The sequence below is a fragment of the Salvelinus namaycush genome, chromosome 8 (genome assembly GCF_016432855.1).
Source record: "Salvelinus namaycush isolate Seneca chromosome 8, SaNama_1.0, whole genome shotgun sequence".
NCBI classification, from domain to species: domain Eukaryota; kingdom Metazoa; phylum Chordata; class Actinopteri; order Salmoniformes; family Salmonidae; genus Salvelinus; species Salvelinus namaycush.
In genome coordinates this window covers 25231504-25255866 of record NC_052314.1, presented here as the reverse complement: position 1 = coordinate 25255866, position 24363 = coordinate 25231504, and the positions used below count along the sequence as shown (strand labels likewise).

At 41.0% G+C, this 24363-nt stretch overlaps 1 protein-coding gene across 1 annotated transcript; it reads right to left on the bottom strand.

Annotated features, from left to right (window-relative positions):
- Positions 1-14079: 14079 nt before the first annotated feature.
- Positions 14080-23978, bottom strand: rpf1 (ribosome production factor 1 homolog). Its single transcript, XM_038998729.1, has 9 exons — positions 23680-23978; positions 21652-21708; positions 21374-21454; positions 21184-21279; positions 20136-20289; positions 19759-19841; positions 19068-19249; positions 14894-15020; positions 14080-14449 (listed from the first exon to the last, which is right to left on the bottom strand). The coding sequence occupies exons 1-9, from the start codon at positions 23920-23922 to the stop codon at positions 14408-14410; spliced, it is 1065 nt and encodes a 354-aa protein (XP_038854657.1). The 5' UTR covers positions 23923-23978; the 3' UTR covers positions 14080-14407.
- Positions 23979-24363: the final 385 nt, after the last annotated feature.

Here is a 24363-nt window from a genome sequence, read left to right as displayed (position 1 = left end):
CAGGGAAGACACAATATGTAAATCTATTAGCTAACCACGTTAGCAAAAGACACAACTTTTTTTACTCCACCATTTTTTTCCTGCATAGGTAGCTATCACAAATTCGACCAAATAAAGATATAAATAGCCACTAACCAAGAAACAACTTCATCAGAGGACAGTCTGATAACATATTTATTGTATAGCATATGTTTTGTTAGAAAAATGTGCATATTTCAGGTATAAATCATAGTTTACCATTGCAGCCACCATCACAACTCTCACCAAAGCGACTAGAATAACTACAGAGAGCAACGTGAATTACCTAAATACTCATCATAAAACATTTCTGAAAAGTACACAGCGTACAGCAAATGAAAGACAAAGATCTTGTGAATCCAGCCAATATTTCAGATTTTTTAAGTGTTTTACAGCGAAAACACAATATAGCATTATATTAGCTTACTACAATAGCCAACCACACAACAGCATTGATTCAAGCCAAAAATAGCGATAACGTATAAACCAGCAAAAGATATTAATTTTTTCACTAACCTTCTCAAACTTCTTCAGATGACAGTCCTATAACATCATATTACACAATACATATAGAGTTTGTTCGAAAATGTGCATATTTAGCGGCACAAATCGTGGTTATACAATATGAATAGCAGCCAAAATGCAAACAAAATGTCAGGAGAAATCTTGGGAGAGGCACCTATTCTAATCGATAACTAATCATAAACTTGACAAAAAAATACAGGTTGGACAGCAAATGAAAGATACATTAGTTCTTAATGCAATCGCTGTGTTAGATTTTTAAAATTAACGTTACTACAACATACAGCGTGCGTTAAAGCGAGACCGCACCTAGATTAATAGCAGAATAATAGTTCTACATTTTTCAACAGAACAACGAATTAACATCATATATAGTTCTTACTTTTTGATGAACTCCCATCAGAATCTTGGGCAAGGTGTCCTTAGTCCAAAAGAATCGTTGCTCGGTTGTAGAATGTAGTCTTCAACGTTGGAATTAGCAGTAAACATTAGCCATGTGGCAAAGACGTTTCCAACTCTCTAGAACGCAGCACGAATAAATACCCGAAAATCGCAATATACCGATATAAACTGATATAACTCGGTTTAATATAACAACATTATGATGTCCTTAACACCTATAACGAATAAAAACACAGCCGGATATATCTAAGGCCTATAACCGGAGCGTTCTAGAGCCACAGCCAGAGGTCCTTCCTGCGTCAGAGCGAAGTGAACAAAGACCGGACCCTACGTTCCCAGGCCATTTATAACCTCTCAGTTCTGCCTAGCAACTCCATTTCAATTCTCACTATTCGCTGACACCCAGGGGAAGACGTATGCAGTGCATCTCAACCAATAGAAGACAGGCAAATTAATAAACTGACCTGGGAACAGCTTGCAGAATTCAGCATTCTCACATCCTCATAGGAAAATTCCTCCAACTCCAGTTCTGTTTCACTCACAGATATAATTCAAACGGTTTTAGAAACTAGAGAGTGTTTTCTATCCAATAGTAATAATAATATGCATATTGTACGAGCAAGAATTGAGTACGAGGCAGTTTAATTTGGGAACAAAATTATTACAAAGTCCAAACAGCACCCCCTATTGAGAAGAAGTTAAAGGATATCCAGGCCAAGAAGTATAGGCCATGACTTTTAAAAGTCAAAGAAGTGTAGACCATGACTTTTTGTAGATTATTGTAGGTTTGTAAAATAGTGGTATAGTCTGCAGCTATTTAGTAAGATGGCTGCCATGTCTCCCAGGGGCCAAATCTGTGTTGACTCCATATCTAAATCTTTTCAGGGTACATAAAACTACCTCGGTGCCAAATGTGGTGTGTTTATCTAAAAAATGTCCTTCAGAACAGTAACATTGTATTTACCGACAGTGGCCATTTTGTAAGATAGCTGCCACGGCCCCCAGGGTCCAACTGTATGGTTGCTCCATATCTGAATGTTTTCAGGCTACATAAATCTACCTCTGTGTCAAATTTGGTGTGATTGTCTCGAAAAAGTACATCTAAACAGATAACTAGCACTACCGTCTGCAGCCATGGCCTCCAGGGGCCAAATCTGTGGTGGCTCCATATCTAAATCTTTCCAGGGTCCATTATTCTAACTATGTGACAAATATGGTGCTTTTATCTCAAAGCAGTCCTTCTGAATTGTAGAATAGTGTTACAGTCTGGGGCCATCCTGAACAATGGCTGCCATGCCCCCCAAGGGCCAAATCTGGGTTGGCTCCATATCTAAATCTCTGTCAAATTTGGTGCTTTTATCAAAAAAGTTAACAATTTATCAGCTTAACTGCCCACTATCACAGGATATCCTGAGTGACAGAAATAAAAAGTATTGCAAATGTGACACGTAATTAATAAATGCAAGTATCCCAAAATAAATATTAAAACACCCTTCATTAGTGAAAAGAACACAAAGAACATTTTCAATCTCTTGGTAAAACAATGGATTACTCAAGTGTATTTGGCCACTTTAGATTTTATTCATTTACAATAATTTACATCAGGGACGGGCAAGTGGTGGCCCACAGGCCGTGAATAAAAAATTATAATAATACATTTAAAAAAAAAGTATATATATATATTTCACTTAGGGCCCCCAAAAGGCTTTGGTTTTGCATAGCCGCTGTAAGTACGGGTGCTGAAGGTGCTGCAGCACCCCCTAAGAATCCCCCTAAGAATTTGTGTCGCAATAAAAAACTATTGAACTATTTTTTCTGTTGCATTATTTATATAAATTATAATACGATTGGGGTAGGTGAGAGAAACAAACATGGGATATTTATAAATGGGGTCATTCTGCATGGAGAGCTCGCAGTGCACTCGTGCTCTTCTCTATTTAGATGTGGGGGTTTGGAGTCGGACATATGCTCTGCTGTACAATAGACAGTTTAGCTTGAATTAAGTCGGGTCTCCTCGCCCTCTCCGTCCCTCTCTCCGTCTCTGTCCCTCTCCCTTTTCTCTTCTCTCCCACTTGTGGTGGATATCAAGTGACCTGGTATTTGGTATTTTATTAGGATCCCCATTAGCTGTTGCAAAAGCAGCAGCTACTCTTTCTGGGGTACACACAAAACATGAAACAGGACATATTTCAGAACATTAATAGACAGCAGCTCAAGGACAGAACTACATTATTATAATTGTTTATTTATTTTTTACAAAAGGCACACGCAGCCTACAAATAAATACATACACACAAAATATCTAGCTCAAATTGGGGAGAGGCGTTGTCAGGTGTTGCTTTATCAGAATTTTTTAACCATGTTCGCAGTTCACTTGAGCAATATGAGATGGAACGGAGTTACATGCAATAATGGCTCTATATAATACTCTACGCTTTCTGGAATTTGTTTTTGCGGACTGTGAAAATACCTATCTCAGAGCTGTGTGTAAATTGACTATGCAAACAATTTGGAATTTTCAACACATTAATGTTTCTTATAAAAAGAAGTGGTGGTCTGTCTCTGCACAACTCTTAACCAAGAGAGACTAGCAAGCATAGTACTTCTATCAGCCCTCTGATCAAAATGAAGAGCAAGACGTGCTACTGTTCTGGGCCAGCTGCAGCTTAACTCGGTCTTTCCTTGCAGCACTCGACCACACGACTGGACAATAATCAAGATAAGACAAATCTAGAGCCTGCAGGACTTGCTTTTTGGAGTGTGGTGTCAAAAAAGCAGAGCATCTCTTTATTACGGACAGACCTCTCGCCATCGTTACAACCATTGAATCTACATGTTTTGATCATGATAGTTTACAATCTAAGGTAACGCCAAGTAATTTAGTCTCATCAACTTGATCAACAGCCACACCATTCATTACCAGATTCAGCTGAGGTCTAGAACTTACAGTAGGGAATGATTTGTACCAAATACAATGCTCTTAGTTTTAGAGATGTTCAGGACCAGTTTATTACTGGCCACCCATTACAAAACAGACTGCAACTCTTTGAGGGATAACCCCCTTTTATTCAAATTTTCGCCTAAAATGACGTACCCAAATCTAATTGCATGTAGCTCAGGCCCTGAAGTAAGGATATGCATATTCTTGGTACCATTTGAAAGGAAACACTTTGTGTAAATGTGAATCGAATGTAGGAGAATAACACAATAGATCTGATAGAAGAAAATCCAAAATTCAACAGAAAGGTCCCACCATCACTCTTCTTTGGAATTCTGATGGTGTCCACAAGATGGCAGCAGTGTATATGCAAAGTTTCAGATGGATAACTTGAAGTATGAGCAAACTACATGACAATGAGTGTGAAGTCACCCAGGTACATTTGGGCAAATCATGAAGGAGACATTTACATTCATATTACATTTTTCTGCAAGAATATAATCAAATCTGTATACTTGGACTTTGATTTAGTTTTTCCAGTATTAGTAGCCATATTATAAGTTCAACATTTGCAAAAAAAAACTTCAGAACTTCAGAACTCTCCATATTCTTATAATTTTTGTCCGAAATGAAAAGGCTGGCTGTCGCACAAGATTAGCAGCTACATTTTGCGACAGATACAGGGTTTCCGGATACTCCCGTAAAGCCCAGCTCATTGGCTTTCTAGCTGTCTAGCTTTGTTTGACCCCGATTGGTGCTTATTTGACAAAATCACAGTTGACCAAGTGAAGACCGCCCGTGTCATCGGCGTGCCATGAAGGCGTCATATAGGATATACTACACCCCTAATGATATAGTGAAGTCTGGTTACGTTCTAGGATCTCTGAGGAATACATACGAACGTGATTTGACTGGTTGAAACAACGTTTAGGGTTAGACTCCTTACTTTGCAAATTGAACGAGTGGAAATACATAATCGACCGTGCATGCTATATGGACCATTTTAGGATATGAAAAAGGATTTTATCTAACAAAACGACACTTCATGTTATCTCTGGGACCCTTTGGATGATAAATCAGAGCAAGAATTCAGAATGTAAATACACATTTCACCTTCAGAGGTGAATTTATCAAACCTATCCCGGTGAAAAAAGTGTTTTGTTGTTAGGAGCTCTCCTTAACTCTACTTCATCACCATCCCGGATCCGGGATCCTCCTCATCAAAAAAAGCTGACTAGCATAGCCTAGCCTAACGGGACAGGGATGTCATATAATATAATTTTCATGAAATCACAAGTCCAATACAGCAAATGAAAGATAAACATCTTGTGAATCCAGCCATCATTTCCGATTTTTAAAATGTTTTACAGCGAAAACACAATATGTATTTCTATTAGCTAACCACAATAGCCAAACACACAACCGCATATTTTCACCATGTTTCCACCGCATAGGTAGCTTTCACAAAACCGACAAAATAGAGATAAAATTAGTCACTAACCAAGAAACAACTTCATCAGATGACAGTCTTATAACATGTTATACAATACATTTATGTTTTGTTCGAAAATGTGCATATTTGAGGTATAAATCATAGTTTTACATTGCAGCCACCATCAAAACTAGCACCAAAGCAGACAGAATAATTACAGAGAGCAACGTGAAATACATAAATACTCATCATAAAACATTTATGAAAAATACATGGTGTACAGCAAATGAAAGATAAACATCTTGTGAATCCAGCCAATATTTCCGATTTTTTAAGTGTTTTACAGCGAAAACACAATATAGAATTATATTAGCTTACCACAATAGCCAAACACACAAACGCATTTATTCACCGCAAAGGTAGCTTTCGCAAAAAACAGCAATAGATATAAAATTAATCACTAACCTTTGGACAACTTCATCAGATGACAGTCTTATAACATCATGTTATACAATACATTTATGTTTTGTTCGAAAATGTGCATATTTAGAGCTGCAAATCGTGGTTATACATTGTGAATACGTAGCAACATTTCCCCAGAATGTCCGGAGATATTTTGGACACTCACCTAATCTGACCAAAGAACTCATCATAAACTTTACATAAAAATACTTGTTGTATGGCAAATGAAAGATACACTGGTTCTTAATGCAACCGCTGTGTTAGATTTTTAAAAATAACTTTACCACAACATACAGCTTGGGTTATTGTGAGACAGTGCTCACCAACACGGCGGAGAATAGACATCAACATATTACACAGAAATACAAAATAACATCATAAATGTTGTCTTACTTTTGCTGAGCTTCCATCAGAATGTTGTACAAGGAGTCCTATTTCCAGAATAAATCGTTGTTTGGTTTTAGAATGTCCATTTCTTCTGTCGAATTCGCGCCACAATGCTAGCCAAGGTTGCTAACATTCCCATCCTCTCTTGGTGCAAAGAACGGAAAACTCCAAAAGTCCCAATAAACGTTGAATAAACTGATAAAACTCGGTTGAAAAAAACCTACTTTATGATGTTATTATCATATGTATCAAATAAAATCAGAGCCGGAGATATTCGCCGTGTATACCGAACGTTTTTCAGAAGACAATGTCGAGGTCCCTCGCACGCCGTCGAAGACAAAGAAAATACCGGACCTGTCACTCCAAAAGCTCTTGTTTCGGCCTCAGATCAAGCTAGACACCCCATTCCACCTTCCACTGCCTGTTGACATCTAGTGGAAGGCGTATGAAGTGCATGCATATCGATAAATAAAAGCCAGTTGAATAGGCAGGCCCTGAAACAGAGCCTCGTTTTCAGATTTTTCACTTCCTATATGGAAGTTTGCTGCCAAATGAGTTCTGTTTTACTCACAGATATAATTCAAACAGTTTCAGAAACTTGAGAGTGTTTTCTATCCAATAGTAATAATAATATGCATATTGTATGATCTAGAACAGAGTACGAGGCCTTTTCATTTGGGCACGATTTTTTCCAAAGTGAAAACAGCACCCCCATATTGACAAGAACTTTTAAACAATAGCATGGCATTTTTTCGCAGTAATAGCTGATGCAAATTGGACAGTGCAATTATATTAACAAGAATTTAAGCTTTCAGCCGATAAGACACTTATATGTACCGACATTTGTTGTTTCTCTAAAATCTGCGATTGTGACACAGGGTGCTGCATGATTTACAACTGTCCCATTGACGGGACGCCTATCCATAAGAAGTTTTAAGGGTTCAGTGACTTCATTAGCTGTGGTTGCTGATGCGTATATGGTTGAATCATCAGCATACCGTTGAAGTCGGAAGTTTACATACACTTAGTTTGGAGTCATTAAAACTAGTTTTTAGTTTTGGCAAGTCGGTTAGCACATCTACTTTGTGCATGACACAAGTAATTTTTCAAACAATTGTTTACAGACAGATTATTTCACTTATAACTCACTGTATCACAATTCCAGTGGGTCAGAAGTTTACATACACTAAGTTGACTGTGCCTTTAAACAGCTTGGAAAATTCCAGAAAATTATGTCATGGCTTTAGACGCTTCTGATAGGCTAATTATCATAATTTGAGTCAATTGGAGGTGTACCTGTGGATGTATTTCAAGGCCTACATTCAAACTCAGTGCCTCTTTGCTTGACATCATGGGAAAATCAAAAGAAATCAGCCAAGACCTCAGAAAAAAAATTGTAGACCTCCACAAGTCTGGTTCATCCTTGGGAGCAATTTCCAAACGCCTTAAGGTACCACGTTCATCTGTACAAACAATAGTACGCAAGTATAAACACCATGGGACCACGCAGCCGTCTTACCTCTCAGGAAGGAGACAAGTTCTGTCTCCTGGAGATGAACGTACTTTGGTGCGAAAAGTGCAAATCAATCCCAGAACAACAGCAAAGGACCTTGTGAAGATGCTGGAGGAAACAAAACAAATCCTATTTCGACATAACCTGAAAGGCCGCTCAGCAAGGAAGAAGTCATTGCTCCAAAACCGCCATAAAAAAGCCAGACTATGGTTTGCAACTGCACATGGGGACAAAGATCGTACTTTTTGGAGAAATGTCCTCGGGTCTGATGAAACAAAAATAGAACTGTTTGGCCATAATGACCATCATTATGTTTGGAGGATAAAGGGGGAGGCCTGCAAGCCGAAGAACACCATCCCAACCGTGAAGCACAGGGGTGGCAGCATCATGTTGTGGGGGTGCTTTGCTGCAGGAGGGACTGGTGCACTTCACAAAATAGATGGCATCATGAGGCAGGAAAATGATGTGTATATATTGAAGCAACATCTCAAGACATCAGTCAGGAAGTTAAAGCTTGGTCGCAAATGGGTCTTCCAAATGGACAATGACCCCAAGCATACTTCCAAAGTTGTGGAAAAATAGCTTAAGGACAACAAAGTCAAGGTATTGGAGTGGCCATCACAAAGCCCTGGCCTCAATCCTATAGAAAATTTGTGGGTAGAACTGAAAAATCGTGTGCGAGCAAGGAGGCCAATAAACCTGACTAAGTTACACCAGCTCTGTCAGGAGGAATGGGCCAAAATTCACCCAACTTATTGTGGGAAGCTTGTGGAAGTTACCCGAAACATTTGACCCAAGTTAAACAATTTAAAGGCAATGCTACCAAATACTAGTTGAGTGTATGTAAACTTCTGACCCACTAGGAATGTGATGAAAGAAATAAAAGCTGAAATAAATCATTATTTCTTCTATTATTCTGACATTTCACATTCTTAAAATAAAGTGGGGATCCTAACTGACCTAAGACAGGGAATTTTTACTGAAATTAAATGAGTTTAATGTATTTGGCTAAGGTGTATGTAAACTTCCGACTTCAACTGTACATTAAAAAGTAATATTTTAAATGCACATGTGTAATACCATCCTTATTTTCTACATTTATTTCAATTTGTTGGATGTTGCAGTTTTGCAAATTGTTATTTATTTTTCTTTGATATGGTGCAATATTCTATTATGCTGTTCAGATTGTATTAGTTTTGAATGGTTTGATTTATATGCACTTCGTTTATATACATTAAAAAGTTATACTTTAAATGCAAATGTTTAATAGCTATTAATAGCATTCACCGCTATCAGGTGTGGGGTTTAGAATGGTTTTCCCACAAATTGCATTTTGGCAAATGTTTGAAATTGAAGTTATATTGGCTGCTTCATTACACAAATTGCATTTTCTGTTTAGATATATTACCATAATCTAAATGTGATTCCTGTCATTCTGAGCAGTGGGTGGAGGCCCTAATCCTAACCAATACATATGGGTCGGGTACATTTTTCAAATGGTCGGAAATGTATTCCGGCACCACATTTTCTTAACTGGAAACCCTTATTCCTAGAGATACAAAGATGAGTCTTATATATCTGTACCATTATAATGTTTGTGACAGCATGGCCAGCGCCATTGAAGCCAGCTCCATTTTGAAGTACTACCTTTTCTTCTTCACAATTGGCTGATCCCTCCTGATGACCCAGTTGAAAATGACTCCAACAGGGTCACCAGGAGGGATCAGCCAATGAAGTTGGAAGTCCCACCCATTAGACAATATTAAAACGGTGGAAGCCCTCAATGGCGCTGCCCATGCTAATACAGTCTTTTGGCCACTAGAAGCCTCTATCATTCTTTATGGCTTACATCCTATCGAAACTGTCGTCTGGTGTGTTTGGTTAGACTACTAGCTATTAGCCAATGCCATGGGAAGCAAGGTTAGGAATTAAGCTAGCTAGCCTGTTATGCTAGTGTCGACAATAACCGTTTAGCTAGCCAGGAAGCAAAATATTTGTCTAGCTGGCCATGGCAAGCAAGGTTAGGAATTAAGGCTTAAGCTAGCTAGCTTGTTATGAAAGCAATGTTAACTGTTTAGCTAGCTAGTTAGCTAAAATATTCGTAACGTTCCTTATCAAACACTATTTTCCACCACGAGGTGCTAAATGCTAATCCCGGATGTTGTGCATCAACATCATTTGTTGTGCAGCAACAAGCATTTCGCCACACTCGCATTAACATCTGCTAACCATGTGTATGTGACCAATAACATTTGATTTGATGTAGGTTTCTAATCTTTCCATGAGGGCATTTACCAGGGCCGGCGTTGTGGGTAGGCCTTAGGGGGCCTGGCCCGCCCTACCGTACCTCCTTGCCCTTCCAAATAAAAATATTGAAATAGTGATCATTTATTTGACGCGCCAAAAAAAAGTAAGACGCATCAATCTCAGATAAAGCATCCGATCGAGAGAAACAGCGTCCCTCTGTCTCAGTATGTGTAGACCATGTATCTGATGCTCTCTGGACAAAAATAGTATGGCATGACATACAGTCATATGAAAAAGTTTGGGCACCCCTCTGAGGCTGCATAATAATTTACTCTGTCTTCACAGAAAATGATCACAGTGGCATGCCATTCATTTTCTAATAACAGCTGAGTACTGGGGTATTGTCCAGACAAAGATTTTTAGTGTAGCAATATTAAGTTGTATGAAATTAAATCAGATGTGAAAAATAGGTTATGCAAAAATGTGGGCACCCTTGTCATTCTGTTGATTTGAATACCTGTAACTACTTAGCACTGATTAATTGGAACAGACAATTGGTTTGGTGAGCTCATTAAGCCTTGAACTTCATAGACAAGTGCATCCAATCATGAGAAAAGGTATTTAAGGTGGCCAATTGCAAGTTGTTGTTCTCTTTGACTCTCCTCTGAAGAGTGGCAACATGGGGGCCTCAAAACAACTCTCAAATGACCTGAAAACAAAGATTGTTCAACATTATGGTTTAGAGGAAGGCTACAAAAAGCTATCGCAGAGATTTAAGCTGTCAGTGTCCACTGTGAGGAACATAGTGAGGAAATGGAAGACCACAGGCACAGTTCTTGTTAAGGCCAGCAGTGGCAGGCCAAGTAAAATATCGGAGAGGTGAAGGATGGTGAGAACGGTCAAAAACAGCCCACAGACCACCTCCAAAGACCAAAGACCATCTTGCTGCAGATGGTGTCACTGTGCATCGTTCAACAATTCAGCGCACTTTGCACAAGGAGAAGCTGTATGGGAGAGTGATGCGGAAGAAGCCTTTTCTGCACACACGCCACAGAGTCGCTTGAGGTATGCAAACGCACATTTGGACAAGCCAGCTTCATTTTGGAATAAGGTGCTGTGGACTGATGAAACAAAGATTGAGTTATTTGGTCATAACAAGGGACGTTATGCATGCCGGCAAAAGAACACAGCGTTCCAAGACAAACACTTGCTACCCACAGTCAAATTTGGTGGGGGTTCCATCATGCTGTGGGGCTGTGTGGCCAGTGCCGGTACTGGGAATCTTGTTAAAGTTGAGGGTCGCATGGATTCCACTCAATATCAGCAGATTCTTGGGAATAATGTTGAAGAATCAGTCCCAAAGTTGAAGTTACGCCGGCGCTGGATATTTCAACAAGACAACGACCCAAAACACTGCTCAAAATCTACCCGGGCATTTATCCAGTACAATGTTCTGGAATGGCCATCCCAGTCCCCAGACCTGAATATCATTGAGAATCTGTGGGATGATTTGAAGCGGGCTGTCCATGCTCGGCAACCATCAAACCTAACTGAACTGGAGATGTTTTGTAAGGAGGAATGGTCCAAAATACCTTCATCCAGAATCCAGACACTCATTAGAGGCTATGGGAAGTGTCTAGAGGCTGTTATTTTAGCAAAAGGAGGCTCTACTAAATATTGATGTGATTTTTCTATTGGGGTGCCCAAATCTATGCACCTGTCTAATTTTGTTTTGATGCATATTGCACATTTTCTGTTAATCCAATAAACCTCATTTCACTACTGAAATATTACTGTGTCCATCAGTTATTTGATAGATCAAAATTAAATTGCTGATCCAAACACCCAATTATTTATAAATGGAAATCATGGAAATTGTCAGGGGTGCCCAAACTTTTTCATATGTATTGTTTCTGGCTATACAGGATCAGATACATGTGCTACATATAGTAAGACAGAGTGGCGCTGTTTGGCTCGCTTGAATGCTTTCTCCGGTGAAGAGATTGCCTCACTCTTGCCAAAATCTGTCCAGAATACCCCTAATGCATTTTTATCGGCATATAATGCAGACCTAAGCTTGCAGCCTGCCTTTGGGACAACTGCCATTGTTAGGGCGGAGACATGAGCATCTCGTCATTGTATACATATCTCTGGTTTCAGCCTCATGCGAATTGGAATGGACAGTTGGCTTCCCCTAAAGTTGGCTTCCCCTTAATTTTCCAAAATTAAATGACTCCTTTCAAAATACTTCACCAGAGAGAATGATTTAGCCACAGGGATCATTAGCTTCTTATATATATTTTTTCTGTGGATTGTTTCAAATCACTAGTGCATAGCCCTCTGCCTATTTGGGAAGCCCGCAATTTGGGCAGAGATTGTGGCAATAGGCCTAGCTGATTAAGTTGCGGCTGTCTGTAAAAAGCATCTAAAATGAGTGAAGATAATGGGTCTTTATAATTTAAAATGTTGAGACAAGGGAAGGGGTGTGTGGTGAAGATATGCCACCTCGCTCTCCAGAATGCATGCACTCAGCTCTTCAGCTGTCGCCCGCAAATTCTTGCGCTTTGATTGTATATTTATTATCAATGTCACCAGTAGGCCTAGTAAATATACCGTTACTCCTCTGTCATTTGGTTACATTAATTTCTGTTAATGCATGTATTAGTTATTTAGCCTACCGTTCTCATTATCGGAGTGGAAACTTTGTTTGCAGAAGTTCACAACCTGCTACAGTTGTGAGAAACAAGTTTTGGTTTATTTCATAATCATTTACGAGTTGTCATTTTCATTTGTTTGGAGTGCCCCATGTGAGCATGGGTCTGGATTCTCTCTAGGAACATAGAGGGAGCTTGCACGCCTGAGCATGGATAGAAGAAGGCCTACCAGACCTGCATATGTAGGAAAGTGGCCATTTGGGATGTCGGATTTCTGATTGTCTTAACTCACTACGTCCAGTAGTGATGAATGAGAGTCTGAGAGTTTCTCATTCATTTTTTTTCTCTTCACCTCACAGTAAGTAAAGTCTCTTTTTCTTTTATCCTTTGCGAATAGATCTTCACAGTATTTGAAAAATATTTCCAACACTCTCCCGGCCTCGATAATCACCAAGCCTCGGTGACAAACCTATCATGATCTGATGATCCCATATATCCAGTGGAAACAGCTGTCTGGCAACTCTAGGGAGACACACGGAGTAGAGGGATTAATGTTATTTGAAAGAACTGGAATTTTCATCAGGATATCTTCCGTTTTTATTTGTCGGCTTTTGGCCTATGTATTTTACTTAGTTGACGATGGACGCTATAAGGCCTACTGCTGCTCTGGCCTATTTATAGCTTAGTTCCATGCGCTCATATCTTTTGCCTCCAATGGGATCACAGTGTAGACCATCAATGTCTCCATATGGCAGAGGCTGGTGCTCTCACCTTAGTTTAATCTTTACTTTTATCATTTTTAATCCAGATTATGATTAACCACGTGACACTGATTATGAAGAAACAAAAACGTTATTAGTCAAATGAAACTGTTCCACGAAAGTGCACATAAATAATCAAAACTCGCAGGCAGGTCGGTAGAAATGGTAGGATAAATTGTAAACCCCATGGGAAAAAAACATGCCCGCCTATGGAAATCAAAGGCCCATCCAAATGATTTGTTCTACTGCCGGGCCTTCACCGAGAAGATTGAAAGGAGCTCATGAAACTGAACCACTGCAAACCAACATAGGCAGTAGAAGAGTTGCCAGAAGATACAGACTCTACAGTAACGCTTTTTTACACCGAGCTGTATTGAGGTCGGAACGCAATCATGGTTACATTAAGACGTCATGGAGCCTGCGCGAGATATGGGTCGGAAAAGGTACCTCAATGCAGGGATAGGATATGCCAATGTCCTCCAAATTTTACCTTCATTCATACTGCTCCATCGAAAAGATAGAAATACTGCTAGTTTTCCGGAAAACTGACCTTTTTTGTCCTCATGCTAGCAAGCAGTAGACACCGCAGCCATTTTGGAATGGCATTGTCAGTGTATTAGCTTATTCTTCAACGAGACATGCTACGCATCTTGTGGTGCCCCTTATACACTAAAGTCAAGGGGAAATTGCATACCACGTGCTTGTACAACATTTTACAAGTCTTTGATAATAAATGACTAACATTTCAGAGTACATACATGTTTTACTTGAAAATATGAAATACCATTTACAGGTACAGATTAATGTTTTGTCTAAAGCACAAACACAAGTGTTAACAAAGCCAGAATCTATCAATCAGACTGCTTTGCTCTTTCACAATGACTGTTTATCAAATGTGAACAAAATGCATCAAATTAAAATGACAACCTACGACAAGTTGTCACATTTTAAGAGACTTGCATGGCCAAAGGCACAACTGCAATTTTTGCCTTGACACAATCTGACAAACTGGTATGCATTGTAGAAAATGTCTCATGTAGATGATGTCGTGGGAAGGTCCATATGTTTCACTCAAAGGTTGAACCTCCTTCTGCAGACGTCATTTTCATGTCGCTGAAAAGTGTAAAAGCAAATTTAGGAATTATTTAGCTACCAAAGAGGATCTGCCCTGATTCTGCCATTCACACTAGTCCAATATCGCAAATCAGTGATGCAGCGGTAAAAACATTGATCACCCTTCACAGGGAGTAAAGTAACACTACCTTTGGCTATTTTCAATGTATTTTTCCTGCAAAAAGTGGGTCAACACAAAATGTGCGCAAAAGGCATTTACCCTCCACTACACCACTGATCTCAACTTCTCCCCCAAAACCAAATCACACGAGATTTGGTTATGGGTTGCAGAGATGAGGAATTATTCAAAATTGAGCTGCACACCTTTACTCCCACAGTACTATTGTAAAAGGTTTACTGTTCCACTGCTTTTGCTAAACGAGCAGTCACTATCAGTTTCAATTGTTCCACAATCAAAGAAAAAAACAGGACTGAACAACTCACCTTGAGAACCCACTCATATTCCCCAAACTTGGAGTCAAAGGTCCCTTTCTGTAATGATCGGAGTTTCAGAGTGAAGCGTGGTCCCAGCTCTTGCATGCCGACTCTCTTCTCGTTCTTAAAGATGTACCTTTGGAGAGTACAAGGGCATTGACATGTTGCGGACCACTCTATAAGCCCATCATTCAGATCCCATTAGAATGGGAAACAATGATGGCCTGACAACACTATGCAAAGAGAGCAGCAAACACGCACACCTTTGGCCGACGTATCAAATTGTGTAGGGAATATGAGACTTGTTCCAGTCGCATTGACCCGGACATACATTTTAGCTCTATACATTTTTTTTTTCATCTTTATTTAACCAGGTAGGCTAGTTGAGAACAAGTTCTCATTTGCAACTGCGACCTGGCCAAGATAAAGCATAGCAGTGTGAACAGACAACAACACAGAGTTACACATGGAGTAAACAATAAACAAGTCAATAACATAGTAGGAAAAAAAGAAAAGAAAAAAAAGAGAGTCTATATACAATGTGTGCAAAGGGCATGAGGAGGTAGGCAATAAATAGGCCATAGGAGCGAATAATTACAATTTAGCAGATTAACACTGGGGTGATAAATCATCAGATGATCATGTGCAAGTAGAGATACTGGTGTGCAAAAGAGCAGAAAAGTAAATAAATAAAAACAGTATGGGGATGAGGTAGGTAAATTAGGTGGGCTATATACCAATGGACTATGTACAGCTGCAGCGATCGGTTAGCTGCTCAGATAGCAGATGTTTAAAGTTGTTGAGGGAGATAAAAGTCTCCAACTTCAGAGATTTTTGCAATTCGTTCCAGTCGCAGGCAGCAGAGAACTGGAAGGAAAGACGGCCAAATGAGGTTTTGGCTTTAGGGATGATCAGTGAGATACACCTGCTGGAGCGCGTGCTATGGGTGGGTGTAGCCATCGTGACCAGTGAACTGAGATAAGGCGGCGCTTTACCTAGCATAGCCTTGTAGATGACCTGGAGCCAGTGGGTCTGACGACGAACATGTAGCGAGGGCCAGCCGACTAGAGCATACAGGTCGCAGTGGTGGGTGGTATAAGGTGCTTTAGTAACAAAACGGATGGCACTGTGATAAACTGCATCCAGTTTGCTGAGTAGAGTATTGGAAGCTATTTTGTAGATGACATCGCCGAAATCGAGGATCGGTAGGATAGTCAGTTTTACTAGGGTAAGTTTGGCGGCGTGAGTGAAGGAGGCTTTGTTGCGAAATAGAAAGCCGACTCTAGATTTGATTTTGGATTGGAGAAGTTTGATATGAGTCTGGAAGGAGAGTTTGCAGTCTAGCCAGACACCTAGGTACTTATAGACGTCCACATATTCTAGGTCGGAACCATCCAGGGTGGTGATGCTAGTCGGGCGTGCGGGTGCAGGCAGCGACCGGTTGAAAAGCATGCATTTGGTTTTACTAGCGTTTAAGAGCAGTTGGAGGCCACGGAAGGAGTGTTGTATGGCATTGAAGCTCGTTTGGAGGTTAGATAGCACAGTGTCCAAGGAAGGGCCAGAAGTATACAGAATGGTGTCGTCTGCGTAGAGGTGGATCAGGGAATCGCCCGCAGCAAGAGCAACATCATTGATATATACAGAGAAAAGAGTCTGCCCGAGAATTGAACCCCGTGGTACCCCCATAGAGACTGCCAGAGGACCGGACAACATGCCCTCCGATTTGACACACTGAACTCTGTCTGCGAAGTAGTTGGTGAACCAGGCAAGGCAGTCATTAGAAAAACCGAGGCTACTGAGTCTGCCGATAAGAATATGGTGATTGACAGAGTCGAAAGCCTTGGCCAGGTCGATGAAGACGGCTGCACAGTACTGTCTTTTATCGATGGCGGTTATGATATCGTTTAGTACCTTGAGCGTGGCTGAGGTGCACCCGTGACCGGCTCGGAAACCGGATTGCACAGCGGAGAAGGTACGGTGGGATTCGAGATGGTCAGTGATCTGTTTGTTGACTTGGCTTTCGAAGACCTTAGATAGGCAGGGCAGGATGGATATAGGTCTGTAACAGTTTGGGTCCAGGGTGTCTCCCCCTTTGAAGAGGGGGATGACCGCGGCAGCTTTCCAATCCTTGGGGATCTCAGATGATACGAAGGAGAGGTTGAACAGGCTGGTAATAGGGGGTGCAACAATGGCGGCGGACAGTTTCAGAAATAGAGGGTCCAGATTGTCAAGCCCAGCTGATTTGTATGGGTCCAGGTTTTGCAGCTCTTTCAGAACATCTGCTATCTGGATTTGGGTAAAGGAGAAGCTGGGGAGGATTGGGCGAGTATCAGCGGGGGGGGGGGGGGGGGGCGGAGCTGTTGGCCAAGGTTGGAGTAGCCAGGAGGAAGGCATGGCCAGCCGTTGAGAAATGCTTGTTGAAGTCTTCGATTATCACGGATTTATCGGTGGTGACCGTGTTACCTAGCCTCAGTGCAGTGGGCAGCTGGGAGGAGGTGCTCTTGTTCTCCATGGACTTTACAGTGTCCCAGAACTTTTTGGAGTTAGAGCTACAGGATGCAAATTTCTGCTTGAAAAAGCTGGCCTTTGCTTTCCTGACTGACTGCGTGTATTGGTTCCTGACTTCCCTGAACAGTTGCATATCGCGGGGACTATTCGATGCTATTGCAGTTCGCCACAGGATGTTTTTGTGCTGGTCGAGGGCAGTCAGGTCTGGAGTGAACCAAGGGCTATATCTGTTCTTAGTTCTGCATTTTTTGAACGGAGCATGCTTGTCTAAGATGGTGAGGAAGTTACTTTTAAAGAATGACCAGGCATCCTCAACTGACGGGATGAGGTCAATATCCTTCCAGGATACCCGGGCCAGGTCGATTAGAAAGGCCTGCTCGCAGAAGTGTTTTAGGGAGCGTTTGACAGTGATGAGGGGTGGTCGTTTGACCGCGGACCCGTAGCGAATACAGGCAATGAGGCAGTGATCGCTGAGATCCTGATTGAAGACAGCAGAGGTGTATTTGGAGGGCAAGTTGGTCAGGATAATGTCTATTAGGGTGCCCATGTTTACGGATTTAGGGTTGTACCTGGTGGGTTCCTTGATGATTTGTGTGAGATTGAGGGCATCTAGCTTAGATTGTAGGACTGCCGGGGTGTTAAGCATATCCCAGTTTAGGTCACCTAACAGAACAAACTCTGAAGCTAGATGGGGAGCGATCAATTCACAGATGGTGTCCAGGGCACAGCTGGGAGCTGAGGGGGGTCGGTAGCAGGCGGCAACAGTGAGAGACTTATTTCTGTAGATATACATTTTTAAAATTAGAAGTTTGAACTGTTTGGGCATAGACCTGGAAAGTATGACAGAACTTTGCAGGCTATCTCTGCAGTAGATTGCAACTCCTCCCCCTTTGGCAGTTCTATCTTGACATTGTTGAAAAGAGAAGACTATTAGCTTTAAAATGATGCATAACTTGTGTATCAATCCTTAAAATGTTGCGCAGCAGAGCTAATTACAACAGAGGTATCCCTGATCAGCTGTTCAGAGAAATACACCCCTGAAGTCGGGTAGTTTTAGCGCAGCGCCGTTTGCATGCTGGACATCGTAACGCAAGTGTCACTGCAGAAGACATGTCTTATTTGGCATAAATTATTAGCAAGGAAGCTACAAGTTAACAGTTTGACAAGATTGTGCGCTAGCTAGTTGGTTAATATGTTTACAAATGAGTTTGTGGGTGTGCTAGCAAGCTTGTCAGTTGATTGTTAGCTAGCCAATGACTCGTTTTGAAAGGTGGATCTTGTCATCGGAGACATTTAATCGATTAGGGTTGGCTAGAAAATATGTTTTAGTGGATTCTGTTTTAATCCAAAAACACACCATGCCAATCATTTGATAAAATGTGATTTTTTTTATGCTTATGAACTAGCGGGACTGAAAATGATAGAGCACGTCACATACATAGTTTGGAGAGTATTTGAATATTGGGAAGACCTCGCCGAGACGTATAAATTATGCAAGTGTCAAATTTACAATGCAGATATTAAAAATACATCTGCAAGATGTCTTGCCAATTAGCAAACGATGTTTAAACTGCATTTTCCCGATGTATCCTTCATACATCATGCAAAACATTGGGCAGAAGTATGTGTGCTATCATTATGCGAATGATTTCTAGGCATTCTAATGAACATTCACCTGTGGAATCTGAAAAAGATGAAGTCTCTCTGGTTGTGGAAAGTGGCGACTTGGCGTCCCACAAACTGGGGGTCGTGAGGGAAAAGGGCAGCAAAGAGTCGTCCCATGTTGTGGCCCAGGCGGGTGGTGAAATTGTTGAGGATCACCTCTGGGGAGTGTTCTGTCGGGTCCTTCCCTCGCCTCTGTAAAAGGTTTTTCTTTCAGTATTTATATTCTCACAATGTATACATTTTCCAGATCCATCCCCTAAGTGAGCAGAATTTCTGCTTAAAGAATGCCAGACTCATTTGAATAATTTTAAAGCACATAGATACAACACTAAAACATTCAGTCTGGGATTGATACATTTTGGGAATTTTAAACGAATTATAGCTACTCATTCTTAAAATAATAAAACCTGGAAATACCTCATGAGCTTAGTACAACTGTCTTACCCCATCAGAACAATGTCATTGTAAAAAAACACATGGACTGTCAGTTCTTGTATCTATCGTATCTAGTGTGCCGTTTATAAAATTGAGAGGTTACATTTACCCAGCCCCATCCCCCAGAGAATATTATTACGGTATTATCCCTCAGCTATATATCAAAACAAGTGGCGGATCATCGGGTTTGTTGTTTTTCAAATGACATACTGTAGCTCTAAGTGAAACATTGACATGTCTGTTTGAACAGTTTTGAAATGTCTTGCCTTCATCTCCTTCCGCAGTCGGACACTGCTGACTTTGAAGTGTGCAGTAGGCCCATCAGGGAGGTGGCAGAGAACCATACCATCTTAGTGTTGTGGTGAAGGAAACATAGACATCTACAAGGGACTTTGTATTATTACTGACTCCAACTGCAACTCTCCACCTCGAGGTGGGCGGGGCAACTTGAAACAGGACTTAACTGTGTGCCAGGCTGTTTGGATTGTGATACTGAAGCCTGGTCTGTGACTTAAAAGCGAGTGCATGTAATAAAAACGCAGACCAACAACAGCATTAGAGTACCATAAGCATCCTGCTTCATTAACAGTCAACATATTAACAGTCGCAATGTCCCTGTTTCAGTCAGTCAACCAAAGGATACTGGGCACCTTACGATCTTCATTGATGACCAGGAGGTATGTGAAACCTCTGGCTATACACTGGGGAATGACCTTCTTGAGTGCCAAGCCTCTTCTGTAGTACACGTGTGCGTCGGGGATGACTGTGGCCAGCTGGTTGCAGAACCTCACGGTCCTCTGAAAGACAAAGCAGAAAGCAGACAGTTTTGTAATAACTACCATAAAATGTTACTGTATATCTGATTATTTGTTAGAGAATATTAAGTGACGAATGATCGCCCAGCCCTACATACAGTATTGGTGTCCTACATTCCAGTGCGTCAATAACCGTCAACCTTCTTGTCTACTAATATCAGCCTGAGCTAGATTCACTAGGTCTAATCTTTAGAAGGACTTCTTCCCTTTGTTTGGAATTTTAGGTGATTTACATAGATCAGCCAATGAGGCAACATGTTTTAAAAGATCTGTTTGATATACAGGTTCTCTCTAATTTGCGCTTTGGCCACAAATATGAGTCAACAACATTAACAGAATATGGACTTTTAAAAGTGAGATTTTCACTGGGTAGTTACTTTAATATGATAAAGCAGGAGTGGCCAACCCTCTTCCTGGAGAGCTACCAGGTACACAGGCTTCCCCCCCATGTATTGACACCTGAACCAGCAGATATGCTAGATCAGCATTAAGGAGCCTACAGCAAGGGAGCGGAAAACATCAGCCAAGCCCTCTACAGTTGATAAAAAAATATTTTTAAAGAACGCGGTCCAGCGGCAAGGGGAAAAAGTTCAAGTGTGTTTAACTGGACTGGCAGTAAAAGATTCTCCGCTCGTGCATGTGGTTAACAACTGCTGTCCCTCCCGGTGCCGCTGCTGCCGGGGTGTGTGGCAAATTTGACGCCGGCTTTATATAGAAACCAATGGAGGCGGCTGCATTTTACTTTCTGGAGTGTAAGCACCTTTAGAGCGAAAGCTTGCAGAAGGTATCACCCCCGTGATATCAATCTTCTGAGATTCACAGCAGGACTGAAATAAATAACAGCACCATCTCCGGGTGCTGTTCTAGTCCACTCACCCCTCTAGGTCTGTCCGATGTGGTGATGAGGACTTTGGGGTTGGTCAGCCGGTTGAAATAGGCCGAAAACTCATCAGTTCCCTCATCAAAGGCAACCTGCAATGGAGAGTATCTGAGTAATGCGCAACATCAAAACACTATACTGTAAAGGCACGAGATGACATCAAACAGCTCTGCAGAAAGACAGTACCTCTTCATCTTCAGGGTTAACAGTAGTTTCGTCGTATACCCTCTGGTTTTCTATCGTCTTTGGAACTTCCTTTGGGGGAGCCTACATTGGAAAGGTAAGAGTCATCATCGTAATATCAATTATGTTTAGGCCTACATCTTGGAATTCTTTGGTCTGTCAATAACGGGCTACTCTTATAGTGTTTCTGCTCACAGAGGACTCTAACAGTTGTCTCTATTCATTTACAGATCAGTGGGACCAAGTGATGTCATAAGTGTTGCAGCATCCAACCTACTTACCTTGTCACCTAGAGCATCCCTCTCTTTTTTCTTTTTCTTCTTCATTGCCACCTTTTGCTGAAATTAAATAAAAAAACACCATGTTACATGGTTACACTAAAAGACCGGAATAGATATTCTCGTCCAGTTCCAACTGGTAAGACTTTCCACCGGGGGGGCAGGTATAGCGTCGAGGTTAGAGTGCTGTGCCAGTTACCGAAAGGTCGCTGGTTTGAATCCCGGAGCCGACAAGGTGAAAACCTGTCATTGTGCCCTTGAGCAAGGATCTTAACCCCAAATGCTCCAGGTGCGCTGGACAAAGGTGACCCTTGCCGTGATCCCATTCCCTGCGGGTGTCTCAGGGGGAGTTGGAATATGCAAAACGCACATTTCCATTACACACTTGTATAAACAAGACAAATAAGGACGCACCTAATTGTTATTATTTTGAGGACTGGGTTGTTCAAGTGTTTTCCCTAAGCACCGGCCATCATCCAAACAGCCGTTAACAGACTTATTTTCAGCCGGCTACTTTAAAAAACATCTGCTACTTTTCATTTAAAAGTTTCAATTCGCTAGTCAGAAAAGTCAGCCGAGCCACCTCCCGCTAGAATGAAGGATATGCATCTTCTATCGATCTATGGATAGGACAGGTGCTGGTCAGTCACAAAGCGAGCGATGACAGGGCAACTGCTGTCTGCCTCACCTCCCGGTACCAGTGTGATGTGTGTGCTCTGTGGCTGGTTGTAGTCTAAATTTATTTAGCTGGAGGAGGGAGAGCATGGTGCTCCATCGTCTTTGTGAGTGAATTTGCACATCCCGTGTAGTGCAAGTGGTAACGATGAATTGAAATCCTAATTTGTTGTTTTCTGGCACATTCATTTATTTTCTTTCGAGTGTTTTCTTTAGCCAACCACAGAATCATGGCGCATAGGCTATTTGCTGTGCTTTGATTTATGACCGAAAAGCAAATAACTAGTTTATAAAATAGTATTTGACCATTTAATTAGCATATTTAATCGAAGAGAAAATGTTAATGATAATATTAAGACTTTTTTTTGATTAGTAATAATTTACTTTAAAATATGTATGTGTAAAGTTATATTGTGTAACACCAGGGACGGTAACAAAATGACAGTAACACCAGTGACCAATAACACTATTAAGAATATTCTATTAACAACACCAGCGACGGTAACACCAGCGACGGTAACACCAGCGACGGTAACACCAGCGACGGTAACACCAGCGACGGTAACACCAGCGACGGTAACACCAGCGACGGTAACACCAGCGACGGTAACACCAGCGACAAATCTGCAGGCAAGATGGCATAGCTAATATGGCGGCCACAGTAGATCAAACCACACTTGTTAAATCGTAAATAAATCACTTATTCATGCGATTTGATCAATTATTGTAATAACATTTCCCCCTACTATAAACTGTCTAACACCAGTGACATCTTAAGGTTACGCATGAAATTACCAAATTAATCATCAAATTGCTAAAATATGAAGGGAGAGTGCAGACACCATGTGTTTTTCAAAACAGCCCTTCCTCCAATGAATGTTGCATTTTTTCAAAGTGGTGTTTATATTTTTATAAAAGGGTAACACCAGTGACATGTAATTGAGGGACAGCTATTCCCTGTAAATCATTTTTTATATTCGTTTTTTAAGTAGTCCACGAAATAATGCTAATACTTTAATTTGCATTATGATATTTAAAGTGTGGGGGGGGGGGGGGGGGGGGGGGGGGTGATTTAACATGTCAGTAACGTTAAACCTTGACTCATGACCAGAGGGACAAGCACATTTCATGCTACTGACCGGATTGTACAATATATTACACATTTTTTGTTGCCGTCTAACATATATTTTATAAAAAGAAACATTGTAAAGTTGATCAGACATTTAAGTGTTCTTAGTGGTGGTTACGGCGGGGACTGGAAAGACACTATTTTCGTAGATGACCCGACTAAAGAAGTAAATAGCGAACTTTCAAGAATTATGAAGTGGGAACACATGCATGCTAAACGTTCATTACCTTCCGTTTCTCCTGCTTCAGCTTCATGAACATGAGGTGTCTGCGTTGTTTATTTTTTATTTCAGACACACTGAATGTGGGGGGAAACGAGAATTCTGCTGGCGGATCCACATGTTCTGGCTCTGTTTTCTCAATCATGCTTTCGTTACCATTTTCATGTGGAGGCTTTGGCTGTTTCTTTGGCTTCTTAGTCTTCTTTTTCGTGGGTTTATCCTGTATATCATGCTCTTCTACGACGTCCATGTTGTCAGCTGAATGTATATTCTTTCACGTGTTCTGTCCAGTACTTCCGCCTTGCTTCCTCATGTAAAAGGAAGTTACGTTCAGTAGAAAAAACGAAACGCCCTGCCCTTTCTTCTTCTTTTGAATAATGGGGTTCACAACAATTATATGTGCATTCGCCACCTACTGTACAGGTGGATCATTTTTATTTGTATTATTTATTTCACCAGGTAGGCCAATTGAGAACAAGTTCTCATTTACAACTGCGACCTGTATAATAAGGATCCAAAAATGAAAACATTTGTGGTAAAAAAATGAATAAAAAATATCATACAAACTATCAGTAACAAAATGTTAATTAAGCTAAATCAGCCTCCTTTTCTGTTTTAATCATGTCCCTACACAGGCTCAGAAGGATCCTGTGATGATGGGACATCTCCTGGCAACAGTCCTTGCAGTGCT